At 35.8% G+C, this 22,891-nt stretch overlaps 1 protein-coding gene across 4 annotated transcripts; it reads left to right on the top strand.

The window, feature by feature from the left end:
• LOC113643674 lies at positions 1-22,326 on the top strand. Of its 4 annotated transcripts, none has more exons than XM_047820810.1 (29): positions 1-206; positions 1,485-1,562; positions 8,897-8,995; positions 10,362-10,440; positions 10,533-10,916; positions 11,069-11,365; positions 11,504-11,800; positions 12,118-12,492; positions 13,010-13,297; positions 13,421-13,717; positions 13,984-14,358; positions 14,575-14,862; positions 14,968-15,261; positions 15,415-15,789; positions 15,898-16,185; positions 16,684-16,977; positions 17,063-17,101; positions 17,200-17,541; positions 17,691-17,987; positions 18,073-18,184; positions 18,300-18,332; positions 18,434-18,460; positions 18,780-18,827; positions 18,930-18,962; positions 19,080-19,106; positions 19,187-19,237; positions 21,288-21,356; positions 21,658-21,694; positions 21,865-22,326. In XM_047820810.1, the coding sequence occupies exons 4-29, from the start codon at positions 10,404-10,406 to the stop codon at positions 21,910-21,912; spliced, it is 5,052 nt and encodes a 1,683-aa protein (XP_047676766.1). In that variant the 5' UTR covers positions 1-206; positions 1,485-1,562; positions 8,897-8,995; positions 10,362-10,403; the 3' UTR covers positions 21,913-22,326. The 4 variants fall into 4 exon arrangements, with proteins under 4 accessions (XP_047676766.1, XP_047676767.1, XP_027003853.2 ...); XM_047820811.1 differs by having other exon boundaries at positions 8,897-8,999; XM_027148052.2 differs by lacking the exon at positions 1,485-1,562.
• Positions 22,327-22,891: the final 565 nt, after the last annotated feature.

Below are 22,891 nucleotides of genomic sequence, written 5' to 3'. Positions count from 1 at the left end.
AACTGAGGGTACGGTTTACAAATCTGAGAGCACGGATTGTTAACTCGTGCGTACGGTTTGTAAAACTGAGGGAACAGTTTAATAATCCGTGAGTACGGTTTATAAACTGAGGGGACGAAATACAAAACCTTGATCACGGATTTGCGGAACTTGTTTTCTTTTCTCCAAGGGGTAACCAGGCGGGCTCAGTACAGAAAAGATTCCGGGTACGTTGTTAATATTATCTGATTATTCTATACTAATCAATCAGGGGCGGTTCTAGGATTTCATCTTTAGGGGTTTTAGCCCTCAGTTAGAATTTAAAACAAGAAGGGTTTTATATTATATATTATATGACTACATAGTAAACCAAAACTTATGGTATTATTTAAAATGGCAAAAGTGGACACCAAAATTTTATGCATGATGTAATGATGCCAGTCTTGAAACAGCTAATGACGTTTTAGGGTGGCTGAGAACACACACAGGGGGGCTGAAGAACCGCCCCTGCCATAGTTGATTCTAACCCTTGTTGATTCTGACTGATTGCCTGACCATTGTGTTTGTTGATTATGGCATTTGTCTGCCAAATACCGTAAATGTAAATGTACTGTAAATGTAAGTTTGCCTAACCCTTTAGTTTTGACTGCTTGCATTTTAAGTAAAACCTACAGTACCTCCAGTATAATGTCATGTTTAATGCATGAATAATTGTCAATAGAAATCATTTGTGCTTTTTAATTTTCATGTTTAATTTGTTGCTTTGAAGAATGTTCTTAAAAGTTCCGATAAATTGTAGATTTATTGGGAAAGGAAATAAACTGAACTTGCAAAGCTTCAAAGTTCTCTAAACTCTTAAATTAGAACACTCTTAATTCGCTCTTCCATGCTTTCACTCTTGCTGTTTGCACCACAACTGTCCTCACTATCCATGCACTATATTTGCATGATTGAAATCTCTGGCGATGATAAACAGTCCTTTGGGGTGAACATTTTGTAGATCGCTAATTGCTCCATAAAGCTAATAAACCCTTAGCACCTCTTTAGCATTAGCGCCTCTTTAGCATTAGCACTGGGGGAATGTAAACTCCGACAATGTAAACAGTGGTGAATAAAATGGCCTGCATTTAACAGTCACAAACTCCACAGTAATTAGAAACAATGGTTCTTACACCATTCTTTGTTGATGTAAACACACACCACCACCGCGAGTCTTACCGCACAGAGCTGCATTTCTGTCAGCTCTAAATTAAGTGATCCAGTCCAGCTGAATGGCGGCATCCAGAACTCTGTCTCTGAGCCACGTCTCTGTGAAAACAAACACGCAGCAGTCATTAAACTCTCGCCGTGTAGCATGTTTGAGTCGGATGTCCAGTTTATTGTCCGGGGAGCAAACATTGGCTTGTAGAATGGACGGGAGAACCGGCCGGCTAGGGTTTGTTTTTAGGCATTGGACACCCACTTACCATGCTTTCGGTGTCCCCTATCCTGGTCTCCGGTATCAGGCGACGCCGAGGACTGGAGGCCTGGTCTTTCTGCAGCAAGCTGAGGTCACAAAGCCTTTCCAGTACATCATCGTGCAGGTTGGTTGTTGCACGATTTCTGTAGTTCTGTAAATTGCTGATGTCCTGGAATGTTCCCACCCATTCAACTATAGAGTTTACTTAGAATAGTGAGCACAAACAAACACACAAATAAATAAACAAATAAACATCCTGTGAGTGGCAATTCTGCAGGAGGAATTACCCAGTCAACTGTGTAGCACTCAGAGATACTCACTATTCAGAGATAATCTCTGAGGAGAATCACTATTTACAACAGTAGCAGAGATCTGAGGCTGAAAAACATTCCAGTCTTCATCTGTCCAGTTTTGCTATTCATTCATTCATTCATTCATTCATTCATTCATTCATTCATTCATTCATTCATTCATGTTTATCCTGCAGTGGTGTTTAATGTTAATTAAATCAGTGGTAAAAAGGATAAAGATAAGAGTGCCTTTTTTCTTATTCTAATTTTCAATATTATAAATATAATTATAAAAATTGTCTTTGTTCATGAGTCTACTGAAGTTTTAATGCACAGTTCTTTAGTCCACTTTTGTACATGTGGCCTATAATCATGGGCGTAAATCCCGGGGAGGACGGGGGGGACATATACCCCCCCCCCCCCCCATCCGAGGGTTGTCCCCCCCAAAAAAAATTGGCTGCGGCTCAATTATTGTTCAACTCCTTTAAGTAGGGGATTTTATTCACTTTAAATAAAGCGATTCTCTTTAATGTAGTTGATGCAGACTCATTCATAAATTAGTTGTGGCAAAAATGCTGATTACCGATGTAATTTTCCATGAATCTGCTATATTAGCGATTAAAATATTACTTATGTAGTTAATGTTAGCTTGTTTACAATAGCTTGTTACATAGTGCACTGTAACTAACACGCCAAAGCCGTTTCCCATGCATTGTTTTATTTGGGACGACTTGGCATAATGTTAACTTAACATTAACTGCCACAATTAGCATATTGTTTAGCTGTGCATTTACTAAATGAGCACTGTGCTACGTCCGAACTGACCTCACTGTATTTTTTTTGTATAATCAATTTCTATTGTTATTAAGTGTCTTAATTAATTTTAAATAAAATTTTAAACCCTTTTTAATTCCTTGTTTTAATTGTTGTGATTATTTTTATGATAGTTTTACTTTCATTGAAGAAAAACTTTGAAAATAACCATAATGACGCGTCTCTATGCTACAATAATAATGATAAAAGCAAAGTTTTTCACTGTGGGGACATATCTATATAAGTACAATTAGACTGTTATTTGTGTCCCCCTTCAAAAATTGCTCATAAGAAATTTTATATTTATTGTCCCCCCTACTGTTAAATGAAATTTACGCCCATGCCTATAATATTAACTATTTATTAACTATATTAACCATTTCTCAATTTTATTATTATTTTTTTTTTACTAATTATTCAAGTTTTAGTATTTTTGAAGTTTTACTGTTTTTAAAGTTTTGCTATTTTTAATGTTAGACATTTATGCACATATTATTTCAGAAATATATGATCTTAAGGCTAAAGAAGCTGGTATACCTCTCCAGGAACAACCCCCAACATTATTAGAAAACTCACCAAACGCCACCAGAGCTCACCAAAACCAACCAAATTATTATTATTTTTTTAAATAATACTTTATGTTTTATTTTGGGGTAGTTTGACATTGCTTTAATGAACTGTGAGCAACTGGTTGTTCTTTCAGCATTCCTTGTCCAAGCTCATCACAGAGGTCCACAGATTTGATTTGGTATAGGGTTTATGCCGGATGCCCCTCCTGCCACAACCTCCCATTTTTTGCAGAGTTAGGACAGCTTTTTATTATTTCTTGATATCTGTAATGTGTTTGACAAAGCATGACTGTTTATATGAGCTGTAAGATATTTTACAGTTGACTACACTGCAGCTGTGTGCATTCAGATTAAGCACCAAAAAGTCATATCTGGTGTGTGTGTGTGTGTGTGTGTGTGTGTGTGTGTGTGTGTGTGTTTGTGTGTGTCTGATCTTAAAAACCTTAAAGAAATCTTGTCTTTATGGAAGAGTGGCAAGAAAAAAGCCATTGTTGAATAAAGCCATAAGAAATCCCATTTGCAGTTTGCGACAAGCATATGGAAGAAGGTGCTCTGGTCAGATGAGACCAAAATTTAACTTTTGGCCAAAATTGTAAACGTTATGTGTGGCGGAAACCTAACACTGCACATCACCCTGAGTTGTCCTAACAGACAACAGACACAGAATTTCTTCTGAATAAAATAAATAAAAAGTGCAAACACAGCTTTGAGCAGCCTGAACTTAGGGCCTATATTTCAAGTAATGTAAAACATTCAGAATCTTTTGAATAAAATAAAAGTGCTTTTAATCTTTAAGAAAAAAATTAAACAAAAGACTGTTGAGCTGCCCCTTTTTTTTAAATATTAACTACATTAATAACACAGGAACCTTAGTCAAAAGAACATTTCAAGTAAAATAGAACAGGGCAGAATTTACTGAACAAAAGAAACGTGCAGAGCTTTGAGCAGCTCCCTTTTTCCTCTATCCTTTCCACCTCTCCTTACTCCCTTTCCACCTTCTGTTCCTAGTGAGAGAAATGGGCATGTAACTGTCCTGCCAGCAGTTTGAATCTTAATTGTCCTACCAAAGTAATTAGGTGCATTACTGCCACCTTCTGCTCTGGAGTATGGAACAGAAACAATCTGTTTTTGGCTTGGGTTTTGATGACGCTCCTGTCGTAATAACCATATTAACTGCGCATGAATGAAAGATTTATCTTTTATATTAATATCAAAGAGCTTATATAATCGTATAATATTAGATTATAATAAGGAGATGCTTAATATGACAATATTAGAATTTTAACGGGTCCGGGCAGACCCGTCACTCGGTCCAGATCCGGACCGCGGTCCACCATTTGGTGATGCCCGGTATAGACCATAACGCATAAAAGGGCATTAAAGGGAACATTACAGAACGTTCTTTAAAAAAGGAACTAAAAAGTTACTTTTAACAGTAATGCATTACTTTTTGGTGCAAGTAATCAACAAAGTAATTGAGTTACTTTTTGAATGAAGTAACTAGTAACTGTAACTAGTTACTATTTCTTAGTAACTAGCACAACACTGATCATAATCAGCTATTAGGATTTGTGCTACTTTGTATGATTATACTGTTTATATTATTTTATTACTCCTGATTTCAGAATGACTCATACATGACTCATGACAAACATACTTGTTTGTTACAATTACCTTTATCTGCTCAATGAGCACTCAGTCAAGTCAAGTCAAGTCAAGCCAAGTCAAGAAGCTTTTATTGTCATTTCAACCATATATAGCTGTTGCAGTACACAGTGAAATGAGACGTTTATCCAGGATCAAGATGCTACATAAAACAAAGACAGGGCTAAGGACATGTAAGTAGTCTTAGCCACATAAAGTGCAACTGTGCAACCTGGTGCAAACAGTGCAGGACAAGACAAACAAGACAGTGCAGGACAAAAGACAGTGCAGGACAAAAAACAGTGCAGACATAAAGTACAAAAGACAATACAAAAAGTACAAAAAATGCAATACACAAAGGACAATAACCTAACAGAAACAGCGCCGATCGACCAGTGTAAATACTGAATGTAGTAACATTAGAATGAACACAGTTTCTTATCAGCAGGTCCTCTGGATAATATATAGAGTTGTGCAAAAAACAGCAAATGACTGAAATATTGTATAGTATGTGCGTAATGGCTGAGATATTGTACAATATGTGCAAAAACAGCTGAAATGTTGGACTGTACAGTAAGTGCAAAAACAGCAGAAACATGCAAAACAGTGTGTGTGTTTTGTGAGGGTCTATGCAGTCCATACAGATGATGTGTGTGTATGTTGTGCTCAGTATAGTACAGTTCAGTTATTGAGAAGTCTGATGGCTTGTGGGAAGAAACTGAAAGAGTGTGAAACAGTGTTAAATTGTAAATTGAAAAAGTTTCACCCAACAGATATCTGCCTGCAAATGTAATAATATGAATAAATTATAAATTCCATATCAATTATAAATTTATATCTTATATTTATATCTAATTTCTTTGCTGTTTATAAGCGTAATATACTCTCACTTCTGCTTTTTTTGCTACTAAAATAGATTCATGAAAACGTGTGAAGAGAGGTTGGGGATTTTTCTTTAGTAGAATTTTCATATCTGGAACATATAATTATGTTGGCTTTGTAGAAGCCAACATTCTGATTTCCGTTATAAGCTTATTATTATTATTATTATTATTATTATTATTATTATTATTATTATTATTATTATTATTATTATTAGCCAACAATTTTTTTTTAAAATTTGGCCTAGGGCTTGCACCAAATTCGGATATGTCGTAGACCCTGGTCTGGTTTGTTGCTATTACTTTTCTAAGTGTGGCCTTTTTTCCCATAGACTTCCATTATAAATTTTTGAGGTTTATAACTCGGCAAGTTTTCGAGCGATTTACACCGATCTCAGGTTCTTTAGGACCTTACTCCGGACGAAATTTTTATTTCGGAGTTACGACGGGATTTTCGGTTTTCCGGTAGTCGACGATTGAACATCTCATAGACTTGAACGGGGAATTCCGAAAAGTCCTCTAAGCTCTCACACACACAATACATCCAACATTAAGAATTGCATGTACTGTTCTATGCAGTATAATAATAAGTAGAATCCCATAATGACTGCAGTATTGACATGAAATGTCCAAACCCTCAGTAGCCACCTTTTGCCAAAAGTATTGGCACCCCAACGGGTATTCTGGTGACTTCACTTGACACCACGTGATGTCACATGTAGCCCCGCCCCAAAAACAAGCGAAATTAAAAATGGACATGTGACATATCAAAACACTCAGCACAATGAGGGGAACTGCCCCACGGGTATTATGGTCACGTCACGTGACGTCATGTGATGTCACATGTAGCCCCGCCCCAAAAACAAGCGAAATTAAAAATTTGCACAACATGGACATGTGACATATCAAAACACTCCGCACAATGAGGGGAACTGCCCCACGGGTATTCTGGTCTTGTCACGTGACGTAACGTGATGTCACGTCAAAATTAAAAATTTGCACAACATGGACATGTGACATATCAAAACACTGAGCACAATGATGGGAACTACCTCACGGGTATTCGGATCACGTCACATGCTCATGTCCGCTCACCTCCAAAAGTATTGGCACCCTAGCAGTCCAGTAGCTTTCACAATCTTTCTGTCCACTCGCCTCAAAAATGCACCGGCCTTTGCGAATACTTGCACCGTCGAAGCCAACATCAAAGTTTGTTGCGACTTGCTATACATATTAGATTTTTGCTACATTGTTTTCTTTTATGAATCCTCTCATTTTTTAAATACTCTATTCTCTAGTAGTGTCAATGAAAGAACAAGAAGCACATATTTTCCAGATTAATTAAATTAGCTACAAAACAAACCTAGAATTTACCCTCTAAAGATACCCTCTTACTGTATGTACATGCATTCTGAGACCTTCCAACATGTTGAGGTGATGCAATGTATAGCCATCTTTCCCTGGAACCTAGAAACATGATCGTTAACATGGAAAATAGCATCATAGTGGGGCGAGAATAAAGAATAAAGAAATGGAAATATAGTTGAGAGATGGCAGTCATGCTTATATCCTTAGAAGGAACAATGTTGACATTGTGGAACTAGAGAACTTCCACAGGGATGTCCAAGTAGCAATATAACAGACTTCTTAGAGTGGAATTTCTAAGGAATGGCCATGAGGGAAGACACAAAAGGGAAGTTCATGTAATGGTAGTAGCTGCATTTTCAGTCTGTTTACTGACAAGAAAGTGACTAAAATTATGTTTATCGTGTTTATCAGCTTAGCATGCCTTATAGTTTGTGCAGTCAGCACAAGGCTAGTGTTACTGTGAGATACAAGTCATTGGATGCATACAGCAGGGCTTTAATACTTGCTGCATCATTAAAGGAATAAGTGGTCTAGTAATGGAGGTATAAAAAAAAATTGATAATTTTTAAAGTTTTAGTATTTTCGAAGTTTTACTCTTATTAAACATTTGACATTGATGCAGATATTATTTCATAAATATAGGATCTCCTGAAGGCTAAAGAAGCTGGTATACATCTACAGGAACAACCACCATTTTTTTTTAAATAATACATTGTTTTATTTTGGGTAGTTTGACATTGCTTTAAAGAAGTGTGAGCAACTGGTTGATGTTGTTGTTCTTTCAGCATTCCTTGTCCAGGCTCGTCACAGAGGTCCACAGATTTGATTTGGTATAGGGTTTATGGCGGATGCCCCGCCTGCCACAAACCCCCCATTTTTTGCGGACTTAGGACATTTTTTTTATTATTTCTTGATATCTGTAATGTGCTTGAAAAAGCATGACTGTTTATATGAGTCGTAACAGATTTTATAGTTGACTACACTGCAGCTGTGTGTATTCACAGATTAAGCACCAAAAGGTCATCTCTGGTGTGTGTGTGTGTGTGTGTGTGTGTGTGTGTGTGTGTGTGTGTGTGTGTGTGTGTGTGTGTGTGTGTGTGTGTGTGTGTGTGTGGGAGTGTCTGATCTTAAAATCCTTAAAGAATAATTGATTGCACATTTTTGAGCCTGTCTTGAGCCTGTGAGACAATTACACACAGCTACATGTAATTGATATAAATTTATACATTACAGCTGCTTTAGGAATCAGTTGTAATTTTTCTAAACTGTTTCTTATATGTTCCAGTTGTTTTTGTGCATTTAGGGGCTTCACAGTGAGTATGAAGTTAATGACATTGCTTAACAGAGAAAGAGTAATGAGGTTGTGCTCCAAGAGACTGAGTGTATGGTGTGGCTCAGGCATTTATCTCAACGTGCTAGACTTCCCGAGACTTTGGACGAGATCAGTACTTATTTTAAAAGTGCAGCAAATTAATGGAATAAAAATACATGCGCAAACTCTGCATTTTTATTCATTGAAAGGATGCCCCATAAGTTTTCCAATCTCTGACTTCCTGCACCTGGGTTTACAGCTGCACATCACTTTTGCTAATCATTTCACAGAGATACTGTACAGTAGGTGATGTAAAAGTGAATGCAAAACATTTGATATTTGTTGCTGCAGATTTAAGAAACTGTAGTTATTGACTTGGGTTTGTGCTAGAATTATACAAGAAAAAATGCATTTGTGAGAAAATATTCTACAGACATGAAAACCTCATTGTACATTTCTTAAACACTGTGGCTGCTTATACAACCTCCCTCCTTTTATAACCACATTGCCTGTCATGTGAGTGGGTGGGATGCAATGCTTTGTTATTAGCAGCAAAAATGGTCTTGTATTTTGTGTTTAAGCTTCTGAGCAGCGGAAGAGTTCATGTGCATTACGACTGCTATGTGTGAGCTGATTGGTGTGGAATAGATTTCTAAGGAGGAACACAAGATATCCACTTTGTAAGTATGTATGTATTTATGAAGGAATGTATGTATGTATGAAGGTATGTGTGTATGTAGGTATTAATAAATAAATTATTAATTGATTGTAAAAATTGAAGTGTTGTTTAACATATGATGGCACCCCATTTTACTTTTAAAGTTAAGTAGTGTTTTATAATGCAAAATTGTTTTAGGTTTAAAAAACAGTTACAGTAGCTTCTATGAATGATGATGCTTCTAGGCTTCTGTACAATTTCTTCTGTTGCTTTATCAGTACTTCATTATAAAATGCCCATCTCGATTAAAGAGGAAGTAAGGACTAAAAAGTAATATATAGTTTTACAAAACTACACCTAGGGGTTGTGCATGCATACATAATAATCAGCTATTAGGATTTGTGCTACTCTGTATGATTATACTGTTTATACTATTTTATTACTCCTGATTCTAGAATGACTCCATACTTTTTTGTTACAATTACCTTTACCTGCTCAATGCTCAGTGTTAAATTGTAAATTGAAAAAGTTTCACCCAACAGATATCTGCCTGCAAACTTAATAAATTTATATCTTAAAATAATTTCTTTGATGTTTAGAAGCATAATATACTCTCGCTTCTGCTTTTTTTGCTGCTAAAATAGAATCATGAAAACGTGTGAAGAGAGGGTGGGGATTTTTCTGTAGTAAAATTTTCATATCTGGAACATCTTTCCCTGGAACCTAGAAACATGGTCGTTAACATGGAAAATAGCATCATAGTCGGGCGGGAATAACGAATAAAGAACTGGAAATATAGTTGAGAGATGGCAGTTATGCTTATATCCTTGGAAGGAACAATGTTGACATTGTGAAACTTGACAATAAAGTCTACTTTTGGCATTAAAACCCTGAGCTTCTCTGGCAGATGATTTTTCCCAAACTATCAGAGGAGGTAGAAGTGATTTCTGTTTATTGAGCAACATGGATCAAGTTCACAGAGACACTGAATATCACACTGTGTGAGAGCTATTAAGGCAGTGTTAAAGACTGAACTTGATAGTAAGCATCATGCAGTGTGCTAGTAGTTTTCTAGTAAAGTTTCCATGCTGGATGAAATCTACACTCAGTGTGGCAGAAGAAATGAGAGGAAGCTTTACACGACACACGAACTGCTAAGCACAATGCTCCAAATGGTGTATATGTGTAATGACATTTGGTTTTAAGAAAAAAATCCATTTTTTTTATTCTGTTAGTAAATACTGACACCCCCCCCCCACATACACACCACCACCCCCCCCCCCCCCCCACACACACACACACATCTAATTAAGCTTGCATAGAACAAATGCTGTATTCTCGGATAATTGTCTTATAATCTTATTAAATTTATGTCATGTCTATTGTAGATTTGCCATTTCCGTTTATCTGCATCATTTTGGTCTGAGATCATGAAACGGTTGCTGTTGCTGGATCTAATACTTTACGGTATGGTGTGTTTTAAACTTGTTTATGTATGGAACAATAATAGTGAGTTATGAACATGGGAATGAACTAATATACCATATTTTGGCACACAGGCATCTTGTTCAGCAAAACCTGGGCCTGGAGTGTTAATATGCCTTCAGACATTCATGGCCTATACAAATCCTGCCTTGTTATACCATGTAGATTCACCTATTATTATTATTATCCTCCTAACAACCCATATCGGATAGTGTGGTATCAGTATGCTGACCGTGGATATCCTCTAGTGTTTGATGCTTGGCACCCTACTTCAGTGATTGATAAGTACAGAGGTAAAACCAGATTATATTCAGGAGAACATGGGGACTGCAGTCTAGTGATTCAGCACCTTAGTCCTTCCCATCATGGAGACAGAATATATACTTGGGTAGACCCTGAACATATTGGATGGAGAACCTTCAAATTCTATGATGTTAGTACGTTAATCCATATCGATTGTAAGTGTTACATTTACTTACTTTTTTTTGTCCTTTTCAATCCAATTGACAGTTAAAAATTATTTTTTGTGTCTGTGAAAATGTAACTTTGTAATATGTAAAATTTATCAGATGAATATAATTGTGTTTTCTGTTCATTTTGAATGAGGCAGCATATCCACAAGACCCCATTGTTACCATTTCTGGAGGTCAGAAAATTGGGGACAGCATTACAGTTCAGTGCAGAACGTATCACACGTGTCCTTACAGACGACCCTCTCTGAGTCTGAGTGGGATAGAGAAAAAATCCAGAACAGACGAATTGAAAGATGAAGACTATGGTTATGGCAAATGGGAAATCACACTGACACGTGTAGGGGTTGTTTTGGCTGAAAGAAACAACATTCAATGTTCTGTTACACACAGTGGGGGTTTGTCTGCAGTCACCACAACAACACATAATGCCCAGTGTAAGTCATATTTTTATACTGTATAATTTTTGAATGCATCATTTTGTTCATAGAAAAACAAAATTGCTATGTGTATTCTGTTTACAAAAATGTACATCTGTTTGTTGTCTTAGATAACACTTTTATTACATATTGCAGGTTCCATTGATCGTGTCTGGATTACTCCTGTTTCAAACACAGAGTTTCTGGAGGGTGTGGAACAAGAAATTACTTGCTATGTTACCTACATGTGCTCCAGTGATCGACCTAACATTGTTTGGAATGATGGACAGTTAAAAGAAATCAGTAGTTATAGAACAATGCAGGACTCAAAATCTGAAGCTAAATCTACATTAAAGTTCACAGCAAAGGGTGATGATAATGGCAAGACCATTACCTGCCAAAGTACATTAAAAGGGAATCAGCAAAGAATGTCAATTACTTTAAGAGTTAAGAGTGAGTAAAAATTTCTAAAGTTAAGGACTTCATAGTCTACTTACTTATCCCTAATTGTCTAGCTCCTATTTGCATTAGATGTATGCACATCACTTGTGAATGCATTTAGGATGCTTTCTTGACTGTTTATTACAAGAAATTTGGTTAATCTTATTCATAAGTTATGAATGCTTAAGGTTAGAACTACGTGCATGGCTTACAGTTTTGTTTCTGTTCTGTTGCTCAGGAATTGTTAATGGTTTTTTTTAGGATTCCTAGACATTTAGTATGTCATCATGAAAATGTAAAATGAACATTTGAATGTATTTTTGTTTTAGGGTCAATGGGCTCACTTGACTGGAGTTTCACAATGCCCAGTGCAATCACTGGCATCCGAGGATCCTGTGTGGTCATTCCCTGCAATTATATATTCAAAAACTCCCAGCGTAGTGGCACAGACGTAAGATGGTATAAATTCTCCACTTCTGGATACCCTCTGGTGTATGACAAATTATTCAGCAAAATCGATGATAAGTTCAAAGGTCGGACAAGTTTGTATGACACCTCAAATGATAAGAGCTGCAGCTTAAAGATCCATCCACTCGAGCTGCAACATAATCAGGAAAGACTGTTTCCCTGGATGGACCAAACTCCTACTGAAAGCTACCACCGACAAAATTTTAAGGATGTAACTATTGCCCTTGAGGTGACAGGTACGATGAATGCTTTTACTGGTGTATACTTATATATTTATATAATATACAAAATATCAAATTTACTACAAATTTTACAATTTATTTTCAGTAATTGCAAACTTCACATGATATAAATGTCATTATGGTTTTAAGTGCGAAAAAAAGAACGATCAAAAACAAAAATGAAGTACATTCACAGAGCATTTTATCAGAAAACACTTTTCAACTACTCACCTACTGTACCACCATGAGGCCTCCTACAGTAGGCCCTTGAGCAATACCCTTAACCCCACTCCAGGATCAGCCGTACTATGGCTAACCCTGCACTCTTATCCCATATTCCTAATAAGCTGGGATATGCACAATCCAGGGTAGTTCAATTGGTTAACGCTAGTCCATTTTTTAAATATTCATGAATTGTGACAGGGCAAAGTGGGCTGCCTATAAAATAAAAAAAAATCACCAATCAAGTAGTAAATTACTTTTGTACTTTTTCTGTTTTGTCTCCCTTAAACTTTATGTTTATCCTTCAAAGATTTTGTTGCGAAACCAGAAGCAGAAATTCTTGGCACAGCTAAAGTTGGCGAGCCAGTAACCTTGTCCTGCAGTGTGTTACACACCTGTCCTGAAAGCCCTCCAACACTGAAACTGAGTATTTCACATGAGACAACAAGTCTCGTACATAAACCTTTGCATAATGGAATATGGAAGATAACCAGAGGGATTACATGGACAGTTGAGGAAAATGATAATTCTGTTGCTTGTACTGTGACTTACATTGGTGGACAGACATCAAAGACTGAAATCAGTCTTAATCCTATATGTGAGTCTGAAACAATGCACAATATCAGTGTGTACAAGTATTATTAGAGTAAAATTACATTTGTTTTTGTATCATTTTCTTATTGTGTATTGTCTTATATAATGCCTGTCTTATCTGTTATAGGTCCCGTTGATCAAGTCCAGATTACTCCTGATTCAAACACAGAGTTTTTTGAGGGTGTGGAACAAGACATTGTTTGCTCTGTTACATACATGTGTGCCAAAGACCGACCTTACATTATCTGGAATGGTGACGATTTACCTGGCAGCAAATCTCAAGTAACAAAGCAAGAAAAAAAACAGATTGCTAGATCCACATTAAAGTTCACACCAACAGCTAGGGATCATGGCAAGACCATTACCTGCCAAGCAGATTTTAAAGGGAATGTTCAAACAGTTAAAATCACATTAAGAATAAAAAGTGAGTAAGAACCTTTGATGTTAAAGCCTTCTATGTGCCTGTATCCTTACTATTCCTTCTTGACATGCATGTCCATCATTCAGCACATTCTGATGTCTGCCAAATGATAAGAATTTTTATAAATCAAGCTCTTAATGCTTAAGGGTAAAGATAAAGGCAGGGCTAGAAGTATGAAAAAGAAGCATTTTGCTAATTAATTTTAGGATTCTGAAATATTTCTTATCATGACAAATGAAAATATTATTTTGTGCATATTTTTATTACAGGGTCAATGGGCTCACTTGACTGGAGTTTCACAATGCCCAGCACAATTTCTGGCATTCGAGGTTCCTGTGTGGTTATTCCATGCAATTATGACTTCAAAAATGTCCAGCAAAGCACAACCAACGTAAAATGGTATAAACTCTCCAATACAGGTTACTCTCTGGTGTATGGCCAACCAACACAAAATATCATTCAACAGTTCCAAGGAAAGACAAGTTTATTTGGCTCCTCAAATGGCAAGAACTGTAGCTTGAAGATCCAGCCGCTTGAAATGTCACATAGTCAGGAAAGGCTGTTTCCTTGGATGGACCCAAAATCTATTGAATCATACCACAGCAAAAATTTTAATCATGAAACTATTGCCCTTGAGGTGACAGGTATGATCACTTAATAATGAATATATGATACATAATGACGATATCATATTTATTACATATTCTTTCAAATTATTATAAGGTTAAGATTCTAAGAGTGAATTAAGATTACCTTCAAAAAAGATATATAGGATTCTTCACATATGTGATATCACACATTATTTTTGCCTTGTAACTATGTTTTGTATTATTCATAAATCGTATGTTTACCTGTTACAGATATTGCACCGATACCACAGGCAAATCTTCTTGGTACTGCAAAAGTTGGTGAGCAAGTAACCTTGTCCTGCAGTGTGATACACGCCTGTCCTCCAACACCCCCAAAGCTGAGCTTGAGTATTTCACATGGCACTCCAAATTTAATACACTCACACCTTTATGATGGGAATTGGAAGGCAACCATAGAGATGACATGGATCCTTAAGGAAAGTGATAAGTCTGTTACTTGCACAGTGAGTTACGCAGGTGGACAGACATCGAAGACTGAAATCAGTCTTAATCCGTTGTGTGAGTCTGAAACAATAGACAATGATTATAACTCAAAAGGTCCAGTACATCAGATAGTACACTTCACATTTTTGTCTTTAATTAACTCTTAACTATTTTTCTCAGGTGAATTTTACAAACCGGTAATAAGTCCAGCCCAAGAAGAGGTTATGGAAGAAATCGAAAAGACCTTTACTTGCACTGTGAACCACACATGTCTAAAAGAAAAACCAAACATAATCTGGAACTACCAAAACATGCCAGTTTCTCTTAAAACGCATAAGGTTTCCTCCTACATGTGGGAAACGGTTTCCACTTTAAAACTGAAAGCATCAAGGGATGACCATGGGAAAACACTAACATGTACAGCTCAAAATTTAGAAGGAGAGACTTCAGATCATGTGACTTTAAAAGTAAAAAGTAAGTTGCAAGGTTTTTGGTTCATTTTTGTGTTGTGTAGTAAAAACAAAGGAAAACATCCACTACATACAGTATTTCACATGGACATAATGAATTAATTCTTAAATATATCCTACTCATTGTGCATACTACGTTATTTATTTTCTAATAAAGGGGGGATGTTTTCTTTGGACTGGACATTTTCAATGCCAAGTAAGATCAAAGGCCTTCGTGGATCTTGCCTTGTCATTCCCTGCAGCTTTGACTTTAAAACAGAAAAACCTAGCAGTGTTCAGGTAAAATGGTACCTATTCTCCACAACATCATACCCTTTAGTGTATGACCCAGATAATCAGAATATCATCAACAAATTCTTTGGCAAGGCAAGACTGTATGGATTGCCAAGTGAGAAAAACTGCAGTTTAGAAATCACTCAACTTGAAATGTCCCACAGTGGGGACAGACTGTATCCTTGGATGGATCCAAAATCAATTGATACATATCACATGGAAAATTACTATGACAAATCTATTGAACTCCAAGTCACAGGTAATTATTTTTTAATTTTATATAGTTATTTTAAGTTACCAAGGAGTTTACGTTTTTAATTAAATGTCGATTAAATGTTGATTACAGTCTACTGGTTGCTTTTTACAGATCAAGCTGATAAACCAAAACTAAGCATTACTGGCATACCAAGAGTGGGAGAGCAAGTCACAGTGTCCTGTAGTGTCCTGTATACCTGTCCACCCAGTCCTCCAAGTCTTTCTGTGGGGAAAGCACTTGAGACTGATATTACTGTACACACTCCTGTACATGATGGCTTTTGGGAGATCACCAAGGTTCACACATTTATAATTAAGGAAGAAGAGCCAACCATTACATGTAAAGCCACATTCCATGGAGGACAAACATCAGAAGCTCAAATTGATCTCAAAGCCCAGTGTAAGTAGTAATGCCTGAACAGCAGCAGGCAGGCTTACTCCTCCTGATTATCGCAACAGTTTCACTGGACTTAAACAAATATCTTGCCATATTACTACCCTAGGGTGTGGGGTGTGTAAAGTCAGGTATTAACTCCTCTAAACTAATCAAAATATACAGTAGTTAATGCTGCCCCAATTTAAAGTGCCTATTGTGGTGGAGCAGACAGTGGTGCTGTCCCATATTTCTAGGTTTCCTAGACTGATCCTGAGTGGAGTCTGTGTCCTTTTTTTTTAATTTCCTTGTCTTGAAGTCATTTATGAAAGACCTTACATACTTGGTGGAACTGTTAGCAATTTGTGTCCTAAATGATTTTTACCACATGATGTTTCAACATATGTATTTGTGAATGATATGTATGAAAGGCATGCTTTATGATTCATAACTATACACAGTATTGACACTACAATATGCAGCAATACTTCTATGTGATCTTCAAACAACTTTTTTTATTTTCAGGTACATATAAGGATATAACCATTAACCCTGATGTGGCTGATGTTGTAGAGGGTGTTGGAAAGAATTTCACTTGCACAGTTTTCCATTCTTGTAAGGGTCATCCTCCAGTTTTCACCTGGAACTACAAAGATTTACCAGAGACTGTGGAGACTAAAAAAGGCCTTTCATTAACCTGGGCCACCTACTCCAATATATTATATATAGCTTCACTGGAGGATGATGGCAAGAAATTGACATGTACTGCAACATTTCCGGGTGGAGAGATTACATCTTCTATTGTTTTACAGGTTCAAAGTGAGTGACTCAATGTTAATAACTGCATGATTAAAGCCGTTTAATGTTTATTTTATATAACTTATTGTTCTTATTAATGCTCTAGAATATGTGCCCAAAGTGGTGGATCCCTTTGAGAATGACAGTATGTGTTTATTTCTATTTTATACTTTGTCAGTATAAAGATTAAAGTGTTCTTATAATCATATATTTCTTAGCAACCTTTGGCTTGCTTTATTTCAGCTCTTCACATTTTTGAGGCAAACGTGGTACCCAAGATCAGTGCTCTGACCCGCTCCTGTGTGGTGATACCCTGTACTTTCCAAATTGGTGAAATACCTATTATGCGCCTTCGAGGTTTGTGGTACACCAGTAATGGTGAATATGTTTACCACACCGGACAGTTTAATGTTATGGACAACTTTAAGGGCCGCACACAGCTTCTGGGGAATCCGGATGAACAGAACTGCACTTTAGAGATTGATAATGTCCAAGCCCATGATAATGGGCCATTCTGTTTCCATGCAGAAAAAGGCAATGATAAGTACAGATTCAACCACAGCTGTGTGTTCATCATTATGAAAGGTGAATCAGAGGTTTAATCATGTTAAGTGCATGTTTAAGTACATCAGCCACGAACTTGGTTGTATTCTAGCACTTCTATGACCATTAAATGATGGTTATGAACATATAGTACAAAAACATAAACCATCTTCATCTCTCTTTGAATGCAGCATCTCCAGACAAACCTGTGATATCAGCTCTTCCAGAGGAGATGGAGCCAGGCAAGCAATTCACATTAAAGTGTACTGTTACGCATACGTGTTCCTCACATCCCCCAAAAATCACATGGAATGTTCAGGCTGCCCGAGAAGTGGTGAGCCATGTGGAGCATAGTGCAGGTAAATGGGAAACAACCTCCACAATTACTTTCATCCCAACTGGCTATGAAAAAGAAGATAATCTCATTTGTTACGCTACTTTCTGGAGAGGAAAGAAAGAAGAAAGCTCAACATTTTTAAGTGTGAAACGTGAGTATGGCAACATCCTTCATCATATTTGTTTATTTGTTAAAATACTGCCATGATGTATTGTGACTTGTGTGTATTTTTTTAGGATATGAAGGACTGGGTATGGAGACTGTGGGACTTTATATAATTCTGCCATTGTTTTCATTTTTCCTTCTTTCTATTGTTGCTGGAATTATCATTTATAGAAAAGTCCAGAAGTAAGTTTTTTACATTTACACATTCATGTTCTTTCTAAATTTCATGTTCTTTTTTATATATTTTGCAATATTTAGCTTAATTTTTAATATTGAAATATTGACTCTACAATGACAGGAAAACTAGTGATGAACCAACATCTGAAAGAAGGCAATAATCTTTTATTCAAAATATGTTTATATTATTATATATTATATGTAGAAATGTTTTTCACAGTAAACTAAATCTATTTTCATTTTGTTTTTAAATAGAAGATCAATTTGGAGTCAAATTTCAAGGTAAGAACAAACTCTAAGTCTCTTGTCTTCAGACTGTCTAGGTTGAATATTTAAAAACAAAGTATTAACCAAAGTGTGAGAAAGACAACTATAAGAAAATGTTATATAGCTGTGTGAGAATGTTAATATTGCAGAGCTACACAGTGCAGTGTGATATGTTATAAGCAAAATGGGATAAATAACATTTCTATTTTTATGGTGACCAAAAAGAGATCTTAGATAGTTTAGACAGTATTTATATTATAATTGCCTGTCAAAATTATTGACAATCTAGATTTTCTCCTTTCCAAAAAATAATCTCTTAACTTTCATTCTAAAGGAGACATGATGGTGCTGCAAGTTGGTTAAACTCTTCTGTGGAAACCCGGTATTTACTGAAGACATTTGCTCAAATTTGTGTCTTTTTGCATTTGTTATTGACACATATCTTGATTAGTTAAAAATATAACCTTATTTATATGACCAACAGCAAACCTCCAAGGCCTCCAAAACCAGAGAAAAGGTAAACTTTGTTATAAAATAACATACTAAATAACTGAAACTGAACTGTTGTTTATGTAACTTAAATATTATACTACAGTACTTAATATACATTAACCTTATTCCAATCTTTTCTTAGGCGTAGTATCTGGAGCAGGCTTTCTAGGTGAGATTGTATATAAACATATGTTTTACAAATGTTCCATAATTATCATCATCCTAATTTTTTTTATTGTTTTTTTACAGGAGGGGTCCAATGGCCAGTACAGATCTGACAGTACAGTACCATGGTGACAGGTGATACTTTTATGTAAAAAAAAAAATTCATAGAATATAATATATGCGATATGGTTAATGTTAAAAAATAAAAGAAAATGAGCTACATGTGATATTGTTGAGATTGAAATATTTTGAAATTACTTTTCTTACCTCCTACATCTGTCCATTACTTACAGCTTACATCAATTTTTGTCTTGTTAAATTTTTCACTGACACATGAAAGTAAAATTGATGTGTCGCTTCAAACAGCAGCCAAAGATGCTGCATAAAGGCAACAGATTCCATTACATTTACATTTACAGCATTTGGCTTATGCCCTTATCCAGAGCGATGTACAGAAGTGCTTAAGTCTCTATCATTGGATACATTAACTCTGGTTCACTAGGTTACACACTTAAGATACCATGAGTCTAAAACAGAGGTGTTGAACTCAATTGCACAGGGAGGCAAAACTCAAAGCACGCTTTAGGTTGCGGGCCGAACAGGATAAACATTTATTGAACACGCTAAAACTAAATGTTTTTTAACATAAATATGAATAAAAACAGACAGCCATATTATTCCAGAATACATAAAAGTATACTTTATATAACTTAAAATACTTTGCTCTCCATCAAAATATCCCTTGTCAAAATTATACAAGTTACAACTATGAACATGCTGCAAAAAAATTATACTTTTCCGCAAAAATACAAATAACAAATCAAAACGTATTTTTTGCTCTTATGCTATTTTCTCAGAGCTGGATGCTTGGCATCTTTTCTTGGCAACTAGTTGGTTTAGGTTTGGTGTAAGGTTCTGTGTTGTGGAGATTCTCAGGATGGACTGCAGGTGTTCATCACTGAGACGACTCCTGTGTGCTGTTTTGTTAATCTTCATCACTGAGAACAGCCTCTCACACAGATACTGTATATGCTACCAAACATGCACAAGGTGCACAAGCAAGCACAATGCCTTCTTAGATTAAATTCCTTAATTACAGCTACATTAGCTCCACAAATAAGACACACGGGTTTACCGCAAAGTCACTAAACATGTACTCAGCCTACAACTATACAACTTTGCCTTTCGCCATTGTTAGAGGCTAGCTTTGACTTTACAGCAACAGACGCTTGTCTTGATTGATGCGGGAATGTTCCCAGGTAACCTATTGTTCTGCAAGGCAGCTGTTGCACTGCATTATGGGATCTGTAGTTTGTGTGTTATCAGCGAATAGATCTATATAAAATGATCTCGCGGGCCGGATATAATTGTACACCGGGCCGGATGTGGCCCACAGGCCTCGAGTTTGGCACCTATAGTCTAAAACATTGTTTATGTACAGTGCAATTTAGACAAAAGACACTAACCCCACTTGCTTATGTTTTGAAAAGCAATTACGCAGTACACTACTTTCAGTTGTTGATTGCTGAGGATTAATCCTTTCAGTTTCCTCATCAGGAGGTGAAATGCACGTTCCATTGGTTTACAGTCTGGCGATTGTTTGTCAGTTGGCAGTGTGTTTTGGGTCATTGTCTTGTTGCATGATGAAGCTCCTGCCAAGTAGATTGCATGCATTTCTTTGTAAACTGGCAGACAAAATGTTTCTGTAGACTTTAGAATTCTGTTTTTTTATTCTTTTCAACAAAAAATGCAGACTTCACAGGCAAAACCCAGGACTCAAATCAAGAGTCAACATTCATAGCTATTTAATTTTGCACCTGGTCAACAAGAAACCCATACAAGTGCCATGTTTCAAGTTGCTTAACACGTAGCAAATATTCTGATATTTATTGTACGAAAAAAACAATATAATCAAAAAATTTTGTGGTTCTAATACTTTTGAATGTGATTGTGTTTGAACCTGACCAATCAGATCAGATTCATTTGTATTTTGTCAATTTACTCTAAATACAATGCTTTAAAATATTTTTAATGAAATGTATAGAACATATCAACATCTATATATTTTAAATTAGTTTGCATAAAATAAGTCAAGAATAGTGCAGGGTATTATGCAAGAAATGTTTTTTGTACAAATGCTTTTATTTTAAAAATCCTAAATAGAAAATGAAACTATAATTCACAGAACAAACATTGGCAGTGCAGCAGCCACATCTGCAGGATTCTCTAAACCCCACTTTCCATCACCAAAGAGGTACAGTACTGTACAGTACATTATCTGTTATAGGCCTAAATTGAAATGCTTCCTTTCTATAATCACATAAGACCTACAGAACATAAAAATAGACAATGCTTATTACATATAAATAATATTAGTGTAATATTATGATTATAATTTTGATTGAAATATTTATAAAGCAAAGGGGTTAATAAATAACACAACTGTAGCGGTTAAAAATACATTCAACATTCTACATACAGTATCTCACTCTGCCTTCTTTCTCTGTCCATCTCTATGTCTTAATTTCTCTCCTTTTGTAAACTTTGCATTACAGTGCACCAAAATCCTATATATCAGGATTCCACTTAGCAGTAAGTATATAATAATATATATTATTGATATGACCAATTCTGTTTAGCATTTAACAGCTACCACAAATATTCTAACTAGTTCATAAAACTGCACTGGTTCAGCTCAGGGTATTTTTAATGCTGTGCTAATTCTTAATTTGTCTTTTTCCTGAAATTCTCATTATGATAAGGATGATTACACCAACACTGGAGATTTCAAAATGCGTCGAAAAATGTAATGATGACAGAAGACAGAGTCTTCTACTTCTACTATGCAAAAGTGCTGTTACTGCTGTTTAGTTTTTTGTTTGTTTGTTTTTGTTTTTTTTTTCAATAAGGCTTGGCTAATTTGAATCTTACTTATGCTGCTTGTGTAGAATAGTCAAAAAAACATAGAAGTAGTTACTATAACACATAACAGGTGTTTTGTAATGCCAGATAAAATAGTGAGGAAAAGCAACTTGGATACTGAGAATACTGTAAACATTTTTGTTCTTCGACATTAAGAATGTAATTTCATTTTCTGATATATGTATATATGTATATGCTGGCAATATGATTCATAGACACCATTTTATAACACATTGTATCTGACAAATTCTTTATGTATTATGTTATGGGCATGTGGAATGAGAATAAAGACTGGAACATTTGTTGGTGGCTAATATAATCCTTCACTCATTGCAAAAAATACATAGTATTATGATAAACTAGATATAGATTGTTGATATTTTTTTTATGATAATATTGCAACAGTTCTAACCATGCACAAATTACCACCACATCTATGTCAAACATTTAGATATTTGCAGTGCATATGCAAGAGTCATGGTAATAGTTCATACCGGAAGATTAGTCACAAACAGGAAACCAGGGAGGGGGAAGGGGGGTGTTAGGAAAGTTGTACATACACACACGGAAAAGAAAAATATTATTTTCTTTTATTAGAAAATTTGTTCCGCACAAATGTCTGCACAAAGATAAACATAAACAGCACACATTATAAAATACTCATTATAACAACCAAAATCTAAAAATCTAAATGTAAGGGGTAAAAGAAAATATACCCTTCTTTAATTCTTTGATTGTTTTCCACTGTCTAAATAATAAACATGTGATCCTCTCTGTCTTCTATATAAACAAAACAATATACTTAGATGACTACAAAAAACAATATATTTCAGTATGTAGTCATTTTATACAATCCAAAAGATTTAG

The sequence above is a fragment of the Tachysurus fulvidraco genome, chromosome 11, assembly GCF_022655615.1.
Source record: "Tachysurus fulvidraco isolate hzauxx_2018 chromosome 11, HZAU_PFXX_2.0, whole genome shotgun sequence".
Taxonomy (NCBI): domain Eukaryota; kingdom Metazoa; phylum Chordata; class Actinopteri; order Siluriformes; family Bagridae; genus Tachysurus; species Tachysurus fulvidraco.
The sequence above is the reverse complement of the archived record's forward strand: the minus strand, read 5'-3'. Positions and strand labels throughout refer to the sequence as shown.